The sequence below is a fragment of the Watersipora subatra genome, chromosome 10, assembly GCF_963576615.1.
Source record: "Watersipora subatra chromosome 10, tzWatSuba1.1, whole genome shotgun sequence".
Taxonomy (NCBI): Eukaryota; Metazoa; Bryozoa; class Gymnolaemata; order Cheilostomatida; family Watersiporidae; genus Watersipora; species Watersipora subatra.
The window spans coordinates 25,868,821-25,890,177 of NC_088717.1; the positions used below are offsets into that span (position 1 = coordinate 25,868,821).

A 21,357-nucleotide genomic window follows, 5' to 3' on the forward strand; every position below is an offset into this window, starting at 1 on the left:
GACTTTACCGTTTGGCGTTTACGAACTGAAAAACGACTTGATCCGTAATGGAACATTGGCATTGGCGAAACACCTGTATTTCAAACTGTCCATTATGTTCAAACATCAAAATGCATACTTTTTAGCGATTCCATACTGAATAGCCGATGGTCTACACTCTACAGTATTCGGCTACTTCCGAGGTAGATAGTACCCCCGTTGGTACAATCCAAGAAAAGGTCTATCTAAGGTACAGCATAAACTGATATGCCCCACCTAATTCGGCTGGTTATCAAATCCTTTACATTTCGTTCTTCCTCAAGTCTATTTAGAGTATTGAAACATTAATTGGATTGGGACTTTTTATTATGTATCAGTGAATATAGCTAAATATATTTCTGAGAACTCTGATGTCTGATTGATTAATGGTATCTACACAGCCTTGTACCACAGTTAACGGCGTTAACTGAATTGCTTTGTTGTGCATTGATACGCTGCTTTTCTTTTATTATTAGCGTTGTATTAAAACACGATTAATAAACAAAGAATAGACACATCATCATTAATTGGTTATTGATAAATTTTGATCAGTCAAAGCTATCAACTACTGAAGTTTGAGCTGCGAACTAAATTACTAATGTAGATTCTTTGGTGGACATTTCAAAGGTAAACTCGAGTTTAAGCAATTATTACTTTGTGAATTGTGCTATAAACCTATAATTTCTATCAGGCTAACATTGAAGCCAAAATAAGCAGTGGGTTTATCAGCAAGCCTGCCAACCCAAAAGTGGGGCAATGCTTGAGATTTGGTTTTGGGGCAATTGATGTATTAATTATAGTGTATATAAAATTGTGGAAATTGGGGCAAAAATCTCACACATTTTCATTTTTTCTTTGAGGTGATTGCGTGAATCTCACGCCCAATGCATGAGAGTTGGCAGGTATGTTTATCAGGCAGTCAATTTATAGCCTGACTAAAGTGTTTGTCTTTTCACCTGCTTTTTTAGAAAAGCCCTTTATATTTAAGAATCACAAAATAATTTGGCAAAAATTACATAAGTGCATAAAGAGCACATTTAATGTAAATATGAGTATGATTAGTACTCAATCCTATAAGGGAACAGTAAATGAAAGGTTAGTCTTGAAACAGTTAAACTCATTCACAGACGTACTAGCTAATGGCATGCTTGCAGCAAGGGAATTACTTTTATATTTTTATTGGAAATGTTTTAAGGAAACGTTGATCACAACATAATAAATGAAAAATATTAGTACGTGAGATCTTCTGTCAAAGTGCTTTTAGATTTGTCAAAACAAGCTCTTTATGAATAAGTACATGGAATAAATAGACATCACCTATCAAGTTACTGAAACATACTTCCTCAATTGAAGTGGGTAGATTGGTTATTATTTGAATGAAAAAACCTTACAAAGCAATTAATTACTGTATTGCTTTAGTAAGTCTCAAGAAATAATTACAGCAGTAAAAAGTGTGTCATACAATAAAAACAAGCCTAAACAACATCTTACAAGGATAATTTTTAATTCTTATCCAAATTTTAATTTGCGGATTGTTATTCCGTAAAGAATTGACAAAAAGTGTAGCTCATCATTATTATTATTAATAATTATTAATATTACTATCATTATTATTAATTCTCATTCTTTTTCTGAATAAAAATGCCGGGTAGAATAATAAATGCTATTAAAACTTACGCCGAGAATTTTTTCCTGTCACTGCTATGCTTGCTGCCAGTTAATTATCAAAAGTATTACTTGTACGAGTAAATATATATATATATCTTTTAATATATATATATCTACAATCTGATGAACTCCTCGACCCGACAGTTTCCATTACTTTAACTCTTTCCAGTTTGCATGTTTTGAACTTTTTGGTTATTCTTGGTATTGATAAGTTTGATGCATTATTCAATATCCAATTATAGCTTTTGCAACACTGTGCATCTTCTTGTTTATTGTTTCCATAATTTCAGAATTAAATTGAAAGTAAATTAACTTGTCAAACATACAGACAATCATTGGTTGTTAGAATACCAAATAAAGTAAACGCATTATCATGACCTTGACCAGCTGTTTATCTGCCAAATATATGTTAGTGACTTTATTTTCTTTTAGTACACATACGTTAGTTTAACTTCGTACTCTGTCCCACGAGAACAATTATTTTTGGTCAGCTATGGATTGTCAAGTCTTAACTGTAACTTTCCAAAAAAGTAAGTTTGAACAAACACCATATTTTTTGTTAGATGAGGAGACACTTTCTCTGATGAGCCTTATTTTGTATGCGATGGAACATTAACTTATGATTATCTCTACACACAGAGTATTTTGACATATGGCACTCAGGTTGAGCAATCTTCATCTGGTTAAACAACTGATATTTTTGTCACATTTGTGATAAATTTATTTTCAACAATAAGGATTTGTTGTTCTGGAAATTACTACTTGTACTAAATTGGTCTCGAACAAATTGGCCTCCAAAAAATGATCAAACCTCAAACTACTGCAAATATTGATGGACAGCTAGGAATGTCTAGCCCAATCCTACAAAGGCTAAATGCTGCAAATCCTAATGCTCCAGATCTAAACCCAGGTCATATTGTTGTTGAAATGTTAGTGGAATACATACTTTCAGAAAAATTAATAGTTTTTTTTAACATGCATTATTATTTTGTTTAGTTATAGTGCTCACCAGGGTGTCCCAACCATCATCTTCAATATATCGAAGCAAAGCACTTTGATCAAACTTTCCAAATGGCTTCCTCTGTCGATGCAGCCCAACACAAACTAATGGTGGAAATGGCTTTACCGTGCGTTATTCACCCAATCCTCAGAGAGGTACTATCACCTACTCATGTACCTATTTACTATACCGCTTTATTCAAAGCAGCCATTTTGGATTTAATGTTTATTAAATGTTTCGTTTATTAGATTTCTTTTGCTGTTTTTGACTATTTGTTACCTTTTGAATATTTCAGGATAAACCTAGCGCTTAGAAATGCTCTTCGCTTATATTTCTCAATTCCTGGAGTAAAATTCCTCAATATTTTCAGATCTTTCACAAATATTACTTGGCAGCCGCAAACTTTTTTAAAGTAAAAATAGCATCACTCAAATACTTTTCATTTGACTTAGCCTGTTAGAAATATGAGATTTTATAAGGTACAGCAAAGTAGACTGGATCTTTTTTTTTCATTGAACCAATACATGTATGTCAAACTTATTTATAAATTGTTTGCAGTAAACAAACATATATTATATACCACTAGATTCTTTTCAAGATCCAGAATACCGATCAAATGCTTGGACTACATATCGTCAGGTTTCATGAGATGACATCTTGTTTCTAAAATGTTTCGTATTGTATATTTATTTATCTGTTAATTTTCTGTTTCTAAAGCATAGTTTTGTAGGCATTGCTAAATGTCTTATGTCTTGCATAACACTCGAAACAAACCAATTAATTTGGTATAAAGTGGCTTCAACCAGAAGAAAATGAAAAGAACAGCATTTATCCTACATAATCATTTGAAAGCGTAATTTTACAGCTGTTTAGTTTACATATTTTAAATTGGGACAGAATGAGGATTATATTAATTTATAATTTATGGTTATTGACGAAATTCACCATGAGGAACAATATATCAATGAGAACTTTAGTTTTCGAACAAAGTGGTCCAGTTTATTTAGCAAATTGCTGTATATTAACCTTGTAAAGAAGCTTTTCATGAACAGACGAAATCAACAATGTAAAGATAACCAATAGTTCCGACTATTGATTAATTAATAGACTAATCAATAGGTTGGTTAAATCAATAGGTTGTATTTCGACTTTTGTTTTGACATTGATACCGTGAAAGCTTGATGTTGCAAACCTAAAAAACTTGTTTTTCGAATGAGAGGTAACAGGAACCCGCTGTAAGTTCTATCCACTGATTTAATTCTAAATAAATTACCTACCATCTTTTATTTACATCACTTTCAGTCTCCAACAGTTTAGATACCAGTGTAGAAGTTCAAAAATGACTCTTACCAGAATCCAAACTAGCATCATGAGAAATCACTAGTATCACAACTAGTATCATTTGTCTTGTCTATTCCCAAAGCTGGTTGATCTGTTGTTTTGAGAATATTGAGTGGACTTACCTAGTTACTGAAACAAACCAGATACAAGTATTTTAACTTTGTGGTGCACTTTTTTTGAACTTGTTAGACTTTAGAATCAAGTTTGTAATTTCATTAATAAATTGTTCAGTGTGTTTTCTGACCTATCTCTTTATTTCTCTCCATTTTTGAATTACGTAAGACTTAGATATTAGGTGGTTATAAGAACATCACTTCTTCTAGCTGGAAGAGAATAGCAGTGCAAGTAGCCCAACACTCATCAAAGAAGCATTTGACACAGTTGAGAATTTCTATCCAGGTTTCACCGAGTTCTTCATCTCTCGAGTGCTCTTGAAAGCACAAGTAGAGCATAGAGTGGACATGGCTGAAGCCATTCTCAAGTATGTCCTTACTAATTGTGCTTGTGTATATATGTATATATACACACATACATGTATGTATGTATACATATGTATGTATGTATGTATGTATACATATACAGTATATATTATATAGCTCGGATATACATATATATATATTTATATATAATATATATTTATATATATTTATTATATATACATGTATTTATATATATAATAAATATATACAAGCTGAATGCCCAGGTAATGAAAAGGTTTTTGCACAAAAAGGTAATTTTAATTTAACTAATTAAAAGTAAAAGTCATTTTTATTTAACGTTTAACAGCAGTTACCATTTCAACTTTCAAACTTCACATCATGAGAAAAGTGTTTTGGGTTCAAATAAAATAAGAGTAAGAATAAAACAGCTGTAAATATGTTGAAATTTAAAATAATTAGCAAGCAATGGCTACATACCAGTAAATTCTGTTTTGCTACGATTACAATGAAAAATGATTCGGTTATGACACAATTAATACGAATTGCGAAAACAAAATAATAATCATGACTATATTGAATTAATAATACTGGTTACTCTCGCTACTAGTACCGCTCGATACTGGTACCTCTCGATACTGGTACCTCTCGATACTGGTACCTCTCGATACTGGTACAAACGTAAAAATGAGATATTGGACTGTCTTTGTCTGGTACTTTGTCTGACTGAACAGAGAGAGAGAGAATGCAGAGGCAATTCCTACTCGAGATTATACAGTTGTTCATGTGAAAAGTATTTAGCCTTTACAGATTCGGTGATCAAACCCTAGGAAAATTTTGAAATAGGAGGCTAACGGCACATTTGAAATTGAAATGGCATATTCGAAAATAACAAATTAAAAAATAGGTAACAGTTAAAAGAATTGGCTTTTAAAAAGATTTCAATAACCACAAATGCAAAAGGTAATATTAGTTGATAATAAAAAGTGCACATTTAGTGTGTGCATTTGTGAAATGGATATACAGTATATGGTAAGAGCAATGGTAACGATAAGAACAGCTTAGCCTTGTGGTTGTGGCCGCTAGTTAGTAGACTTGTCATTTGAATGTTGTGAGTTCAAATCCATTCCGAAGGTGATTTCTTGTTGCTATAACTTTGTCGCTATAAAAAGGACAAACAAACGTGAGACAAATGATATGCAATGAAGTTTAGACGGATGTATGTATACAGCAAGTATTACTGAAGCGTTGACTAAAACGAACTCTACGCTGAAACCGGAATTTTCATGGAATAAAATCTGAACTATAATAAGAGCCGTGTCTATCAGTCCGAAGCCACGCTACTAGCGTTAGGAAAAAACCCTTCACTCGAGATTAGAACTCAAATACTCCATTTTACAGACCTGCGCATAAACCACTATACCACCGGGACACCTTGTCTTCCCATAAATTATGCACATACTGATTACTCATGATGATCTCCGACAGTGCACGAGACTGCACTAGTAATAATAATATGACTGTACTAGTAATAATAATATGACTACTAGTAATAATAATATGACTGTACTAGTAATAATAATATGACTGTACTAGTAATAATAATATGACTGTACTAGTAATAATAATATGACTACTAGTAATAATAATATGACTGTACTAGTAATAATAATATGACTGTACTAGTAATAATAATATGACTGTACTAGCAATAATAATATGACTGTACTAGTAATAATAATATGACTGTACTAGTAATAATAATATGACTGTACTAGTAATAATAATATGACTGTACTAGTAATAATAATATGACTGTACTAGTAATAATAATATGACTGTACTAGCAATAATAATATGACTGTACTAGCAATAATAATATGACTGTACTAGTAATAATAATATGACTGTACTAGTAATAATAATATGACTGTACTAGTAATAATAATATGACTGTACTAGTAATAATAATATGACTGTACTAGTAATAATAATATGACTGTACTAGCAATAATAATATGACTGTACTAGCAATAATAATATGACTGTACTAGTAATAATAATATGACTGTACTAGTAATAATAATATGACTGTACTAGTAATAATAATATGACTGTACTAGTAATAATAATATGACTGTACTAGTAATAATAATATGACTGTACTAGTAATAATAATATGACTGTACTAGCAATAATAATATGACTGTACTAGTAATAATAATATGACTGTACTAGTAATAATAATATGACTGTACTAGTAATAATAATATGACTGTACTAGTAATAATAATATGACTGTACTAGTAATAATAATATGACTGTACTAGCAATAATAATATGACTGTACTAGCAATAATAATATGACTGTACTAGTAATAATAATATGACTGTACTAGTAATAATAATATGACTGTACTAGTAATAATAATATGACTGTACTAGTAATAATAATATGACTGTACTAGTAATAATAATATGACTGTACTAGTAATAATAATATGACTGTACTAGCAATAATAATATGACTGTACTAGTAATAATAATATGACTGTACTAGTAATAATAATATGACTGTACTAGTAATAATAATATGACTGTACTAGTAATAATAATATGACTGTACTAGTAATAATAATATGACTGTACTAGTAATAATAATATGACTGTACTAGTAATAATAATATGACTGTACTAGTAATAATAATATGACTGTACTAGTAATAATAATATGACTGTACTAGTAATAATAATATGACTGTACTAGTAATAATAATATGACTGTACTAGTAATAATAATATGACTGTACTAGTAATAATAATATGACTGTACTAGTAATAATAATATGGTTCAGGACTAAAACTACATGTAACTAGTTAAGTCACTGCAAATTGTGTTTATATATATTTATATGTATGTTTGTATATATTCATATATGTATAAGTAGCTAGTTACCCTATGTTTATGTTTAAAAGTAATTTTATTACTAAACAGATTAGAAAACATAAGCTAGACAAGAACTCTACACTAATAGCATAGACCTATTAATTATACATAACTAAGTATAGTTAATAGGTCTATGACTAATAGTAACAAGTAGAGTAATTGCTTAGACCAAAGTTCATCTGGAAAGTCGACTTTTTCTTCACTAAAAAGTGTGTTGCTTGCCAATGTCTTTGTTTGAAATTCTATACATAAACACCTGACTTTCGTTTTAGTCTGACCTGACAAGTTTCAGTCGAGACATACCGTATGTATATATTTATATGTAAATTTTTGTATTTATATAGGAATTTTATAGCTACAGGTCCAAAATCCATTTGAAAAAGGAAAAATCCATGAAAAAGTTGGACAGTCTTTTAATGAGGATAATTTTATAGAAAACATGAGTATAATGGCAGAAATAAAATGTGTAAAAGATATTATTCTCTCTTAGAGAAATATAATTATATGTAGGGTTGAATTTGTGGGTTAAACGGTCACTACAGTTAGCATTGACCTCAAAACAAATTTCAATCACCGACATGCAACCAAGGCCTGTCAGAAGATCGGCATGTTTTGTTGCATAACGCGTTGACAAATTAATAGCATGTGGTAGGCGAACCAAGCAATAACCTGGCTACTCATACAGCTCTTCACAACACTGTAGGGCAGTACACCACTCATATTGTATTTATACACTCGTGTTCTAGAGTATTGTATTCTCACGACAACGCGCTGTTGCCGGAACTAATATGTAGAAGTTGTCTACTTCTGCCTTTTTATGTTTAATTCATATAACTTTGAATAGGCAGCAACTAGTTGTATATGTATGAGTGTCAAAGTTCATAGATATTAAGTTATTTTGAGATTTGATTGCAAATATATGTTTTTTTGCTGGCAGGCAAGTAGCAGTGCCATCAGAAGTTATGAGACCATTCAAAATTTTAACAGACATTTAATGCAATTAGCTCCTTAATTTTGATAGGAACCACCACAAACCATATTCTGCTATATGCAGTGTGTAAAATGGCTGGATTGGCCAGGATGTACATGTAAATTGCTGACGATATAACACGATGACACTAATTCCATCACATCTGCTATCGAATTAGACTAAAATGCTTTTCCTGTATTTTGCAAGAACAAGGGGAAATCCCTGCACCTAATCATGTGGTAATTAACAAGAAGGTCAATGGAATGAATTATCAGCTGGTCTCATAATTTCTGACAGCACTGTATGTTAATATGTTACTAGGCGAGAGAGTCATTAAACATAGATCTTTCATTTCATGGTAATCAAGTGGAGATAATGTGCAACCAGAACCCAAAACTGTATTTTATATAGTGCTTTATTTTGTGTAAAGTTAGACTAATGCGAAACACTAATAATAGTAGGCTAGTGCTGCTATAAGCATTCCATGGTGTTGGATAACTGACCACTGGAACCTGTCTTGAAGTCACTTTACTTTGACAGATTTTATTTTCATATAAAGTATATCTGATATATGTTTGTATCCTGATCTATATATATATATATATTTGTTAAAGTTTGTTTTCTGCCGTCTTTCGGTATGTCCAGCAATAGTTACTAATATTTTGGATATAAAGAATCCGTATCGCAGAATATTTGATTTCAGACCCTCCGGTTTGCCAGTTCGATGCCTCACTAATTCAGCCACACGAGCTTAATGGATTCATTAGGCGATATATGTCGCAATATGGGAGCTAATACGCTACCGCTTTCCGTCACGACGCAAAGTATGGCGTAACGTCATGAGAAGTGATAACTCTTATTAGTAGGCTTACTCCAATTTTCCATAGACAATGTGCCAGGCTAATAGGAAGTGGCAGGCAACTTTTTTTCCCTCATCGTTTATAAGCTGATTTTTAATACCCTGGCAACGCCGGATAGCACAGCTAGTGTTAGTATATGTTCTGATGTGTATGTCTGAACTGTCTGAATTCACTTTGGCAAATAACTATTGGGAGCATATTTTCCTTTCACAACATGATATCATGAAACCGGATAACATGAACATGATGAACATAACTAGGGCTGCCTTTGAGCAATCTTATGTATTTACAGCAAGCTTGTCATAAGTCCGCCTTGAAATTGCTCTTTCAATTATTATAACCCTCCCATCAATATGTGATGATGTGAACCCACTATTATAGGAAACTACTGCTAGTCGTCAATGCAGCGCTGATCCCAGAAACAATCCTCATCTAGATTGATAGCGTAGAATTAAATGTTATATGTTATTGCTAAGGTAAGACTATTAGAGTATATGGAGTACTCATCCGTGTGTCTGTAACCATGTGCCTTGTAGGGCAGCCTTTTCTGATTTAGGTGCAATAAGTAAAATATGATGATAGATTTTTAGTGTTTTTCAAACTGGCAGCACTAAGAAAGATTAAAATAGACAGTAAAATAGTAACTTATTACCGCTTTGCAGTGAAAACAGGCTCAGATCTATTTCTAATTTAAAAATTTTAGTTAAACATTTTATTTTTATTTTTTCAAAACTTTAATGATCCCATAGTACTCTTTCTCTGTTCAAACCTCTCTTAGAGATCATGTTTTTGCAGACTGGAAGGGTCTGGCAAGCAGCGAGATGTGAAGCTGCGACGCACAGAGCCAGCATTTAAAAACCTCCAACATCGCGCTGACAGTTTAAAGTTGATACTCGGGAGGATTCCAGCTGAGATAGCTGACAGAAAGAAGTTCCTAGATACAATCAAGTTTGTAAAACATATATGTTTTAGAATTAGTGACAGTCGACAGCTAATTTTATGGCAGCATCTAGATTCTAGTGGCTGACAGGCTTATTTGAGGCAGCATTTAATGTCATCTTCTTTTATTTTTTCCTTATTCCCTTTTCCTTTTTTCCTCATTTCCTTTTATTTTCTATTCATCTTCTTTTATCTTCTTTTTATTTTATTTTAAAAAGTATCTCTCATGGGTTGCTAGCGACGAAACTAAACCACAATTTCCAAAGTGTGCATATCTCAGGAGCAGCAATCAAAGCTTGCGAAGAGCTGCCACTTTGGTTAGCGACCTCAAAGAATTGATGTTGTGCCAGGTACTCCCTGCCTTGTGCGATTCCATTTTTCGCCTTTTGAATAATGGCTGAATCGATTGTATATGACAAACTGTAGTAAATAACTAAATGTGTCGCGGTCACAGGCACCATGGTTAAGTCGCAAGTCACGAAGTTGAGTTATCCGACTTTGAAGTCGCACCAACTGAATTTATAATATTAGTAACGGTTTTGTAACACGTGCATCTGGACCAATCAAAGAGTGATCTTTCTGAATCTGAAGTCAGTTTAGCCAATAGAAGTCTTTAACCCTCAGAAAAACCTAATTAAAACCGTTGCTATGCTAAACAGGAAGTACTGAAAATTGGCGTCTGATAAACATAATCGTTTCTTTTTTGCCGATTTTAAAGATAACTCTGACATTTTGGACACTTTTAATGAGTACTTTGGTATTCCAACTGAGGTCAAAAGCAAAGTAAAGGAAATTACGATGATATTTTCCTAATGATTCTTACAAGATTATTACAATGTTTAATTATAAGAATAATTATTCGATTTTATAACATTATTATAAGATGTAATTATAAGAATAATTATTTGAATTTCCAAGATCGAAGTATATAGTGACTGATGGTGTGCAATATGTTACTTTTGTTATTTTTCTAAGGATTTTGTTGATGATTTGGCTGTGCCTGATATCGCGGTACTGCCAAGCCATTTTTATTATCTGCAAAATTAAGTAATACATGTTCTTATAAATATACAGCTATTTCTATGACAACCAGCTAAAATCTGTTTAGATTTTTAAATTCAGCATAATTTTCTTAGATATAAATACAGAAATCTAGATAAATATCACAACTTCTTGATATTGGTTGCTATGACGTTTTGAAATGTAAACAAAATTGTGCATTGGTTTTCGTTTCTCAAACTTTAAAACCAGTTTTCTCAGAACTATGTTTTCGCACTAATGGTAAATGTGTATTCAGTTTATTGATCATAAAATCTGCTGTAATTAATCTAGCATCAGCATTTTTTTTGCAAAATAACTGAGAATTTTCTCCTTCTGCTAATGTAGATAACTCCAAGTCTTACAATCCCGACTTAACCATGGTTTCTGTGATCATGACCCAAATATTGCACTCACTAACCACTTGTTGTTCAGTCAAATGCAAGCTCCAGTTGCATCTGACTGAACCAAATCAAGCATGGCTGGTTGCAAGTTTTTATGTTTTCATATTTTGGCTGCTTCGACCCAAAGCTTGCCATGTCAGAAGCTGTGTAACAGTTTAGTTGTTGTCACCTCCTAACAGAGCTGTGCTCAAGTACTTTTTTTCAGTTCAAGTAGAGTAAGCGAGTACTCAAAACAAAATCGAGTACAAGTACAAGTATACACATGTTTCTGCCTTCCGAGTACAAGTAGAGTATCACAACTTGATTCCGAGTACAAGTAGAGTATCACAACTTGGTTCCGAGTACAAGTAGAGTATCACAATTTGGTTCCGAGTACAAGTAGAGTATCACAACTTGGTTCCGAGTACAAGTAGAGTTTTCTCTCAAATTTCAAGTTGGAGTTTTCCTTCTGAATTTCAAGTACAAGTATAAAGTACATTAATCAAATATCAAGTACTTTTTATTAGATTAAAGTAAAACGAACAAACAAGTAAAACAACCAAATTAACTAGTACAGGTAGGCCTATATATATAATATGATAATGATTAGGTTATGATAATAATATGATAAAATAATATGATAGTATAACAGTATAATGTCCAACTATCCCCGGGTTCTAGTTTTCTTTATTTATACTAAGACCTGCAGCCTGTTGCATTTGCAGAAAATGAGGTTCTCCAGAACGGCATCGCTCATTGAGGCGCGATGTGGCCTCATCAAGATGCCAGACACTTCTCACAGACACTTAACTATCATACCATGTTACTTGCACAACATTTCAGTAGTCTATGTGACCTTTGATTGACATTTCAATAAGAAAAAGCTCTTGTTCTAACATACATTACACACGTACAGAGTACAAACAGAGAAATTGTGGTGCTGAACAAAGCAGGTAGTACACAATACAAATTGGATCACAGTCTAGGTAAAGTAAAGAGAAATATTATGTGTCAACAGGGAGTTGACAACTCCCTGGTGCAAGTAAGAGTAGAGTATATTTGATGTAGAGTAAAGTAGAGTAGAGTATTTTGATGTAGAGTAAAGATTTTGATGTAGAGTAAAGTAGAGTATATTTGATGTAGAGTAAAGTAGAGTAGAGTATTTAAGTTTGCAAGTAGATTCCGAGTACTTTCTTCCCAAGGGAGTACAAGTAGAGTATATTTATCCCATATTATGGCCCCTTCGAGTAGAGTAGAGAGTAGTTGAAATCGGTACTCGAGTAGTACTTGTACTCGAATTTGTACTCGAGTAGCACAGCTATGCCTCCTAACATGGGAACACTTTTGAGTTGCGCTTGAAATATTGAAACATCAATCTCAACGTCTCCCGCTCATTTGATTTTTAAGAAGCCGATGGAAAGCACTCAACCAGGAAGTTGCAGTGCTTGTTAGACTGTACTGCATGTAGAGTGTACAATTGGCTCAATTCTCCGCACCGCTTTCTATAGGCCGTGCCTAACAAACAAAGCTTGCGTTTTCAGTGCTTGCTATTCAAAAGCCTCATATATTTTCTCAGAACACATGGTCAACAATACACCTTTGTGCATGTTATCAATGAAGAAAGGACTGCTTCTAGTGACAACAACATTTTATATTTATGAGCTCTCTCTGATTGGTCGGAGGAAGGGGTGGTAGGGAGAGTATAGAAGGCTCATGATGCCCCCCCCCGCTTTGTATTCAGTATGAAGCATTTATTCACGTAATGCTGTCACACTATCATGATCTTATCTCTTCGTAAAATATTTCTAGATCATTTACATTGGCTGCATAACTTGATGTCATAACTTGTTATAAACGTAACATACCCTAATTTGTTTCAGAGTTGTTTTCTCTTTTATTTTGCTTTCATTATTATTTGTGTTCCAGTCTGTGCAACACTGCATGCTTTTTCAACCTGCATATGTATAAATTAGCCTTTTCCTAAATTGGTTTAAAAAGGCCAATTAACTACTCTGATTTTCTTTTCACTTTTTGTACAAAAAAAGTGTGCAAACATACCAGCATACATATTGTGGTGTGAGTGACATGTCAATATTATCTTGATGCAGCCAATCACATATCTAGAAGTATAGTTCCCTTTATTTTCCTTATTCATTTTCATTATTTTAATTCTCCGATTCATTAATTCTATGAATAGATTTGTTTATATCGAAGAATGGTTTGCCTGGTAAACGATTACAGCGCATGAATCTCTGGGCCTTTCTAAGTGACTTTTTGCGGATAGACAATCTTGAACAAAAATAATTTCAAATGTTCTATTCGAATGGGTAGTTGATACAGCCTGAAATTATAAGCAAATAAGCGGTGCTATAAACTTAGAAATACATCTTCTTGTCTTGGAATGTATGTGTGCAATCTTACATGCATTTATATTTTTCTTTTATCGCTTCACAGTAGAAGACAAAAGGAGACACTGAACATACCATTTAATTAGATTTGTCTACAATGCCAACCATTCTACTCTTGCTTTTTTCTGTTAATAAGCCAACTTCTTTGATAACTGTTCGGCTTTTTTTATTTATAATCACGATCAATAGACCACATTTTCAGTAGCTGTATGAGACAGAAAAATATCATATTGTTAAAGAACACAAGCTAAAGTATATCGACCCTCGATGATTTATCATTCGCATTATTATTCATTATCATTCGCGCGGTTTACTTAAAATTTAATAGTAATCCTTTTTCAATGGCGGCATCACCAGAATCTATGAGTTTGTCCCTCAAGTGGAACTGTTATAGTGCGTTGGATTCTGATTCTTGCACACTCAATACTTTGCCTTATAACTTATAGCATATACTGTTTTCTTGTAGAGACATTGCTCAGGCAATAAAGCACCTGCTTGATTCTGTCAACGACTCTTTCACACAATTAAGTGTCATAGAAGACAGGAATAGACTCGATAAGAAAAAGCGTGACTTTGTTAAATATTCCAAACGTTTCAGCACAACACTGAAGGATTTCTTTAAAGATAATAGGTAACATTGTCTACTTGCTTGTCATTTAAGAGCTTGTTTTAGGAGTGGTGGATTGTGAATGAAGAGTTGTGTGCACGTGAAACTAGAGTCATTGATTTCCTAAACTAGACCTTGAGGATGTCATGGGTTACCATGGGTGTAGCTATAATATAAGTGCATGAAAAGTTGAAAGTCATTATCTTCTATCAGGTTATCTTGTACTAAGCCTGCGAGCTATTTAGTGGCATGTCTCAAAAGGTCTCAGGAAATACTTATGCCAACAATCTGGTGGCATATTATCGGTATTATCTTGTAACTTACATAAAATCAACCAGTTATCGTAACTTTGGTTGTTTCATACAACATATATGTTCCCATATTTGCAATGGCTGTAGCTTTTCATTTGTTAGTTGTTTCAATGGAGATTGCTGCAATTTTGTTGGCAGTAGAGCTGCTTAAGAACTCTTAGGTTGCATTTAGTGAGCTCTTTAGACTGCTCCAGGTTCTATACTGGCTGATGAATGCTGCGGATATATAAACTTCTATTTTATGAAATAGTATGCCATCTTTAAATTTGGCATTTATTGTACTCAAAAGTGTAACCTTGGTCCAAAATCTTTTCTAAGTTCTCGGGATCATTTGCCTGTTAACAATTTTTGCCTCGCACGTATATTACATATCATAACTCTTAGGGTATGTTTGAGTATTTCCGGAATGTAACCTTATAATACTGGTTTGTCATACACATGAATGCCGTGTTACTTTAATGCATTTCACCGGTGCGTGCTCCATGTTTGTTCCCGCTGTTCACTCTCTTTGACCTTACTAAACAGTGATACAGAGAAAAAGATGACTCAATGGTATGCAGGCAGTAGTGGCCATCGCTGCTGCAGCATCAACTGTGATTTCTGATAATTTCTGCTACCTAGCGTGCTGGACTAGCTAGCAGCCATTTGAGGGATGTCGGTCTTGCAATGCATAAATAATTAATCTAGATTTACCTCCCCTGCTAACTATAGCGGGTTAGTTAGCCAGCAGGAATAATTAGAACGTTGAGGTTTCACTGTGTGCGGATAACGATGAGCTACAAGCATAGATGTAATAAACCCTTATATCTATTATTTTTATGGTTTATTATATCTATGGTTACAAGTCTCTGATAGCAACTGTCTTTGACTAAAATTAGGTCATTCTCTAAAACTTTGACCTTGCTAGAAATGCGATATTTGTCAAAAGATCGACTTTTTGGAATTTGCTCATCTCATCACACTCAATAGGCTGCTGAGGTAGTAGTTGTACCAGCCATGGTAGAGGTTCGTTAATCGTGCTGGAGTGGATAGCCAAATTCCGAAATTTTACAATCTTAGTTTTCCATTTTGTTTTTATGGACAAATCTAATCGCCTAACATTGGAGTGTAGCGCATCTGCTATGTTTATTGTTCTGTGATGATGAAAAACTATACTGACCACCATATGAATATTTTTATGGTAACTTTTCCAAGCAATGATTTTTCGATTGAATCGGCTTAAAATTTCTTCGCTATAATCATTACTATATTGTCTCAGTGGTTATAAATTGGTCAAGCTATAGCTTTACTAAACTTGTAACATCGCATCATATTAACCATGATTATTTGCGTTACGGAAACAGACTAGGCGACATAAGTTTTAATTGTTTGGTTTTTTGTGCTTGATAAGTCATGAAAATTCTTTTTAATAAGCATTTTAATTAAAGGTACATTCAGTAGTAAATAATTGTTCAATTTTTAGTTTGAAGTTTAGTTTTAATTTATTGTGATTTAACGGTTCTGCATTTGAAGTATTCCTGCTGGTTATTCTATTGTTTCACAATTTTATTAAAGCTGTCGGTTTGAAAAATCAGCCAATATATACCAGGCTAGCGCTGTTTCCTTTACAACCACGAATAGCTGGGACATGATTGTCAAACTACTCGCTATGTAATCATTTCCTGTTTCTTGCCACCACACAGTGAGAAGCAGATGATGAGGTAGGTTTGTAGAGTGTGAATGCTAGTCCAATACACTTTCTTGCAGGTTGATTTGCCATAGGCAATCTTTGCTTAGCTCAGGTACTGTTCCCCTATTTCTCCTTCTCTCCCCAGATTGCTTGTTGTGCTAATCTTTGGAGGTCTATTTATCTGCTGCTTGTCTTCCAGCATTACCCCCTGTAGCGTAATTGGAGGTTGCATGATAACATTGGCTAGAGGACAATATTTTGGTAGTGCAATATGGAATTCCGGCAATATGGAAATTCGTTAATGTGTTGTGTATAATATTGACTCCATCTTTTCATTCACTCGTAGATGTCACATTTCCCAATTAGTGTCTGTTGTTTCATTCGGACATCAATGTTTTTATTTAATCGCAAACATAGTATTTCCTTGTTATTATTTTATCGTGTTGCTCTATTACTACATATATAGACAATTGAAGTAGGTATATTTGCTAACAGAGATATTTTTAATATGAATCTATGCGACTATCCAACTATGCCATAATAATATTTGCTAGAAATTATTACCGGTATGACATAGTTGATAGCAATCAATGGCAAATAATGGAAGGCTTTTGGGTAGCATCCTATGTGTTGTAATACAAGACAGCAAGATGAAGATGAGTGTGGTAAAAAGCTTTACAAACATCGAAGATGACATAGATATTACTGAATGACAGACACTTCAGGATGTTATGAATATGGCAATGTCAAAAAGACGATGCATGGTAGTGAGGATGGACTGAATAATTATAAAACTAAATGGAAAACTGAACGGAATTCTTTCTGCAACGAGCACTATGCATGGTCTTAATTTAAAACTGGCTATCGCTTGTACCGGTTAAGATCTTTGAAGATTTCCATCTTCCATTGTACAGGATTTATTTAAAATCCGTTGTTGAAGGATACACCTTGCAAGAAACCTATCCTTCGGAGCGTCAACTGTTCATATTTTTTATCCGTTTTCATACATGGAAGTATGCTATGAAAGATCACAACGTTCATACCAGGAAAACGCTGTGATCAAAAATTGTTTGTTAAAAGGTTAACCGACGGATGGAGACCAGATGTAGCTGTGGATTGAGAAAGCTTTGCAGCTTGTTCTCATCACAACCTTGGCCTCCGAGCCTACAAATTGCCATTTGTTTGTTGCTAGGATACATAAATGATAAAAACTCTTTTCACTCATTACCTCGTCAACATGGTCTTTATAGTTTTTTGACTAGATGTAGCTATGCATAAAACAAGTTTTGAGACTATCATATTGGATATTGTTATTACGTGTTGCTTTTTGGCAAAAATACAAATACGAGTAGGACATGACAACAGAAGCACAGAGAAAGTGATACGTACTCTCGGTCGTGACTGAAACTTTTAGGACCAGGCTCTATGGACAAAACAAAACAGTATTCTACTGCAACTTTCTCTTGGTGTCTACATGAAGTTATATTTAGGGATGCACAGGCTGGTGCTTTAAAGTGTCAAGAGCTACAGAGGCTGTCATGTTAAGGGGAGCCACACCTAAACCGACTAGAAGCTTCCGACATGGGACGATTAGGATTGGAAGGGCAGTCAAAATAATAAAACCTTCAATCAATCGGTTATGCTTATTTTGGCTCAGCAAGACGCAGCCGAAGCTCATGTTTGACTGGACAACGCGCTATTAGCGAGTGCAAAATTCACTTTATCTCATCACATCTATTCAGCCATTATTCAAAAGTCAATGAATGGAATTGCAAGTATATGAGACAGGAAGTAGCTAGAACAACATTAATAGTCTGAGTTAGGCTCTAGCTAGAGCTGAGTAATGGTCGCTTTGGGCGCTGTAGTTCGGTATACTATGCACATCCTTTATCGACTAGACCAGTTCATCAGGCGTGTTGGCATTGTCTTCCCAATGCTTTCTGAATGGATGATCTTGTAATAGTATTTACTTCATTGATGCTTGTCTATGAAGTTCAACATTCAAGGCTAATTCTAGTCGTATAAAGAATTAGCATTTTTGTAATCCATGTTTTTCGTTTCCGACGGCTTTTAAAGACTAGAAATTGTATGAAATTGCGATGAAGACTGTTAGTGTAATAAAAATAAAATAACTTGATGCCAATGCTGGGTGCCAAAAACATGTCACGAACACAATATTTACATCGGCCTACATTTTTTGAAAGGTCCTGATAACTCTAGTAAGGATGTCCTGGTCTGTTATATATTAATTTATATCTATTTATATATTTCCTACTTTCACTTTCGATACACTTCCTTGAAAACGATTCTTAGTGAATAGCTCTAACATTTTTTCTCTCATTTTCACTGATTTATCGGCAAGTCTTCTTACATACAGTACCTGCTCTGCTCAGAAATCAATATATTCCTATCATGAAAAGCTCAGCTACGAAGCTAAGCTAGAATTTTATTTGGGAGCGATATACCTTAGCTATGAATATATTCTGAATGCATGAACTTGCAATTTTTCTACATAACAAGGAAGTAGTGTAAACTTGAACGAGTAAACTGTATGCTTCAGCTATTGTACACCTTGATTGAACCGCCTTGAAGCTTCTGATGGAATCAATTTGCAGATATAGTTTTTGCGTACAATTTAGTTGAAGGCATACATCCTGGATAGTTGGTGGTGCTTTTTTTGGTAATGATAATTTGTTGAAGCGCATGGGTGAATGTGGAAGCTAATAAATACCAAAAACATTTTCTTTGTATGTACTTAAGTCCACTTTGTATTATTAAATTGACCACTAGTAAGAAGGGCTATTGGTCTATTTAGATTACTGTAGTGTTTAGTCATGCTACACCTGACAATGTCACTACTTCAATATTGCATGGCAGACATGTATTGCACTAGACAGTACTTCACGCACTGATTGTCTAACACTCTTCTCACCATTATTCATCTGTTTATTAAAAACTTTGATTGCTTGTCACTGATTTAACAGTTGGTAAAATTGCTGGTTAAATTGTTGAGTACTCTGTACATGTACTTTGTTACCAGATTGCAATAATTACAGCTTTTGCTGACCATAACAACTTAGAATACATCATAATGAACACATTTGGATAGGTTGTAATACGCTGCAGTATGACTCTTGCGTATATAAACTTGTCATTGCATGCTTTGAATAATTAGGTAATGTTAGTATGCTATTCACAGACTTGAAAGACAAATATACATGTTGCAGGCGGAGTGCTGTTTATCTCAGTGCCAACCATTTAGTACACCAAACCAACCAGATACTGCTAGCTGTTGGATAGACCCGAGGCATAGCTATATCTTTCCCATAGACTGTCATCTGAAAGACTGTATCAACTGTAGAGAGCTATCTTACTATTGAAGTTCATCATGTGATTTGTGATATTTTACTCTTTCCATCAAAAATATGCTCACAAAATATTTAATATAGTTGTACACATACTGCCGGATCTGATGATTTTAGTACAAATTATTTAATAAGTTCCTTAGAGCATCTACAATATGTGTGCATTAAGTTTTGACAATTGCAGCCTTGTATACAGCTTAGCTAGCAACTTCTATTTCATGCATTTATTTGAGAAAATTGTTAGTAATTAATAAATATGGTTTAAGAAACTGTGTTTGTATAGACGTGTAACAACCAGGTGCAAAAGATTTATTTAAAAAATTGTATTGTTGCGCAAGCAACAAGCCCTTTATAAATAGCCTTGTTAATGCAGTTTTAAGACTTAGAATTAAAGGCAATGATGTGAGTTAATTTGAGCATTGACACCATAGATAAAGTGGAATCACATAGAAGCAACTAGATGGCAGATGATAACCAGTAGTTCAAGTACAACAGCAACCCTTTTCATTTAGTAAAGCTCGCAGACCAGAAGATAAAACTCAGTTAAAGGGGTTGGGTGTAGACAGCGTCTGGAAAAAGCACCTTGAAACATCGTATCAGTGTGATAATTAAAAAAAAGGTAAGTGCTTGAATTCCAAGCTTCAAAATAAACAAAATATATATAAGACAACGTAGCTGTTAGGCAACTGTGAATACAACATTCAATAAAATAGCACTAGGGAGGGAGGGCGGACAACAGACACCCTGTACACGAACTATCGCAGCGCAATGATCTCGACTCATCAAGAAATACAAGCTTGTCTAAGTTTGAAGCACAACCATCGTCCAGGGTACAATTGCCTGGTGCGTTAAGTCTTGACAGAGCTGGACAGGTAGATAGTAGTAAGACCCAGGCAGGCAGGCGTAACACAGCTAGGAAGCAACTCAAAGGAAAGGGTTAGTTGACATTGATGGCTGCTGAGCTGGAGCTGCTGGAGTCTGTGCCTACAAAGTGACAACCACAATACATTACATAAGTCAGTATGCTTGCAAGCCATGATGTAGTTTTATCAATTTTTAGTAATTCAAATCTGTTTATATTTTCCAGAATTAAATTAATAAATTATTTGAGAAAAAATTGCATCAATCATTAATTCTGAACTAATATATTAAGAATTTTGCTTTATATTGCTAGTTAATAATTTATTAAGAAATTTAATGCAATTATTTATGCAGATTATTTGTTGACCACAACCCTGTTATTCACTACAGGAAGTCTAAACTTTAAATGCTCAATTATTGCAGAGTTACTTTCTCATGCGCAAAATTATATCATCATAGTAATTCAATTTGTTTTGAACATTCAGCATGGCTACCAAACTGGAAGAGTATTCAAGTCTGGAACAGAGGGCATCGA

General features: G+C 33.8%; 2 protein-coding genes across 6 annotated transcripts in view; one reads left to right on the plus strand and one right to left on the minus strand.

Annotated features, from left to right (window-relative positions):
• The first annotated feature begins 209 nt into the window (after positions 1–209).
• On the plus strand, positions 210–20,119 carry LOC137405595 (programmed cell death protein 10-like). Of its 3 annotated transcripts, none has more exons than XM_068091903.1 (7): positions 210–229; positions 2,683–2,841; positions 4,351–4,508; positions 10,037–10,189; positions 14,476–14,640; positions 16,610–16,627; positions 19,824–20,119. In XM_068091903.1, the coding sequence occupies exons 2-7, from the start codon at positions 2,758–2,760 to the stop codon at positions 19,894–19,896; spliced, it is 651 nt and encodes a 216-aa protein (XP_067948004.1). In that variant the 5' UTR covers positions 210–229; positions 2,683–2,757; the 3' UTR covers positions 19,897–20,119. The 3 variants fall into 3 exon arrangements, with proteins under 3 accessions (XP_067948004.1, XP_067948003.1, XP_067948005.1); XM_068091902.1 differs by lacking the exon at positions 210–229 and adding an exon at positions 302–407; XM_068091904.1 differs by lacking the exons at positions 210–229; positions 16,610–16,627 and adding an exon at positions 307–407.
• Positions 20,120–20,253: 134 nt separating this feature from the next.
• LOC137405593 (arf-GAP domain and FG repeat-containing protein 1-like) overlaps positions 20,254–21,357 on the minus strand; it is a 31,569-nt gene continuing 30,465 nt past the window's right edge. For all 3 annotated transcript variants that reach the window (XM_068091901.1, XM_068091900.1, XM_068091899.1), the window contains one exon: positions 20,254–20,945. In XM_068091901.1, coding sequence (XP_067948002.1) covers positions 20,886–20,945 — 60 coding nt within the window. In that variant the 3' untranslated portion in view covers positions 20,254–20,885. The remainder of the gene's footprint in view (positions 20,946–21,357) is intronic.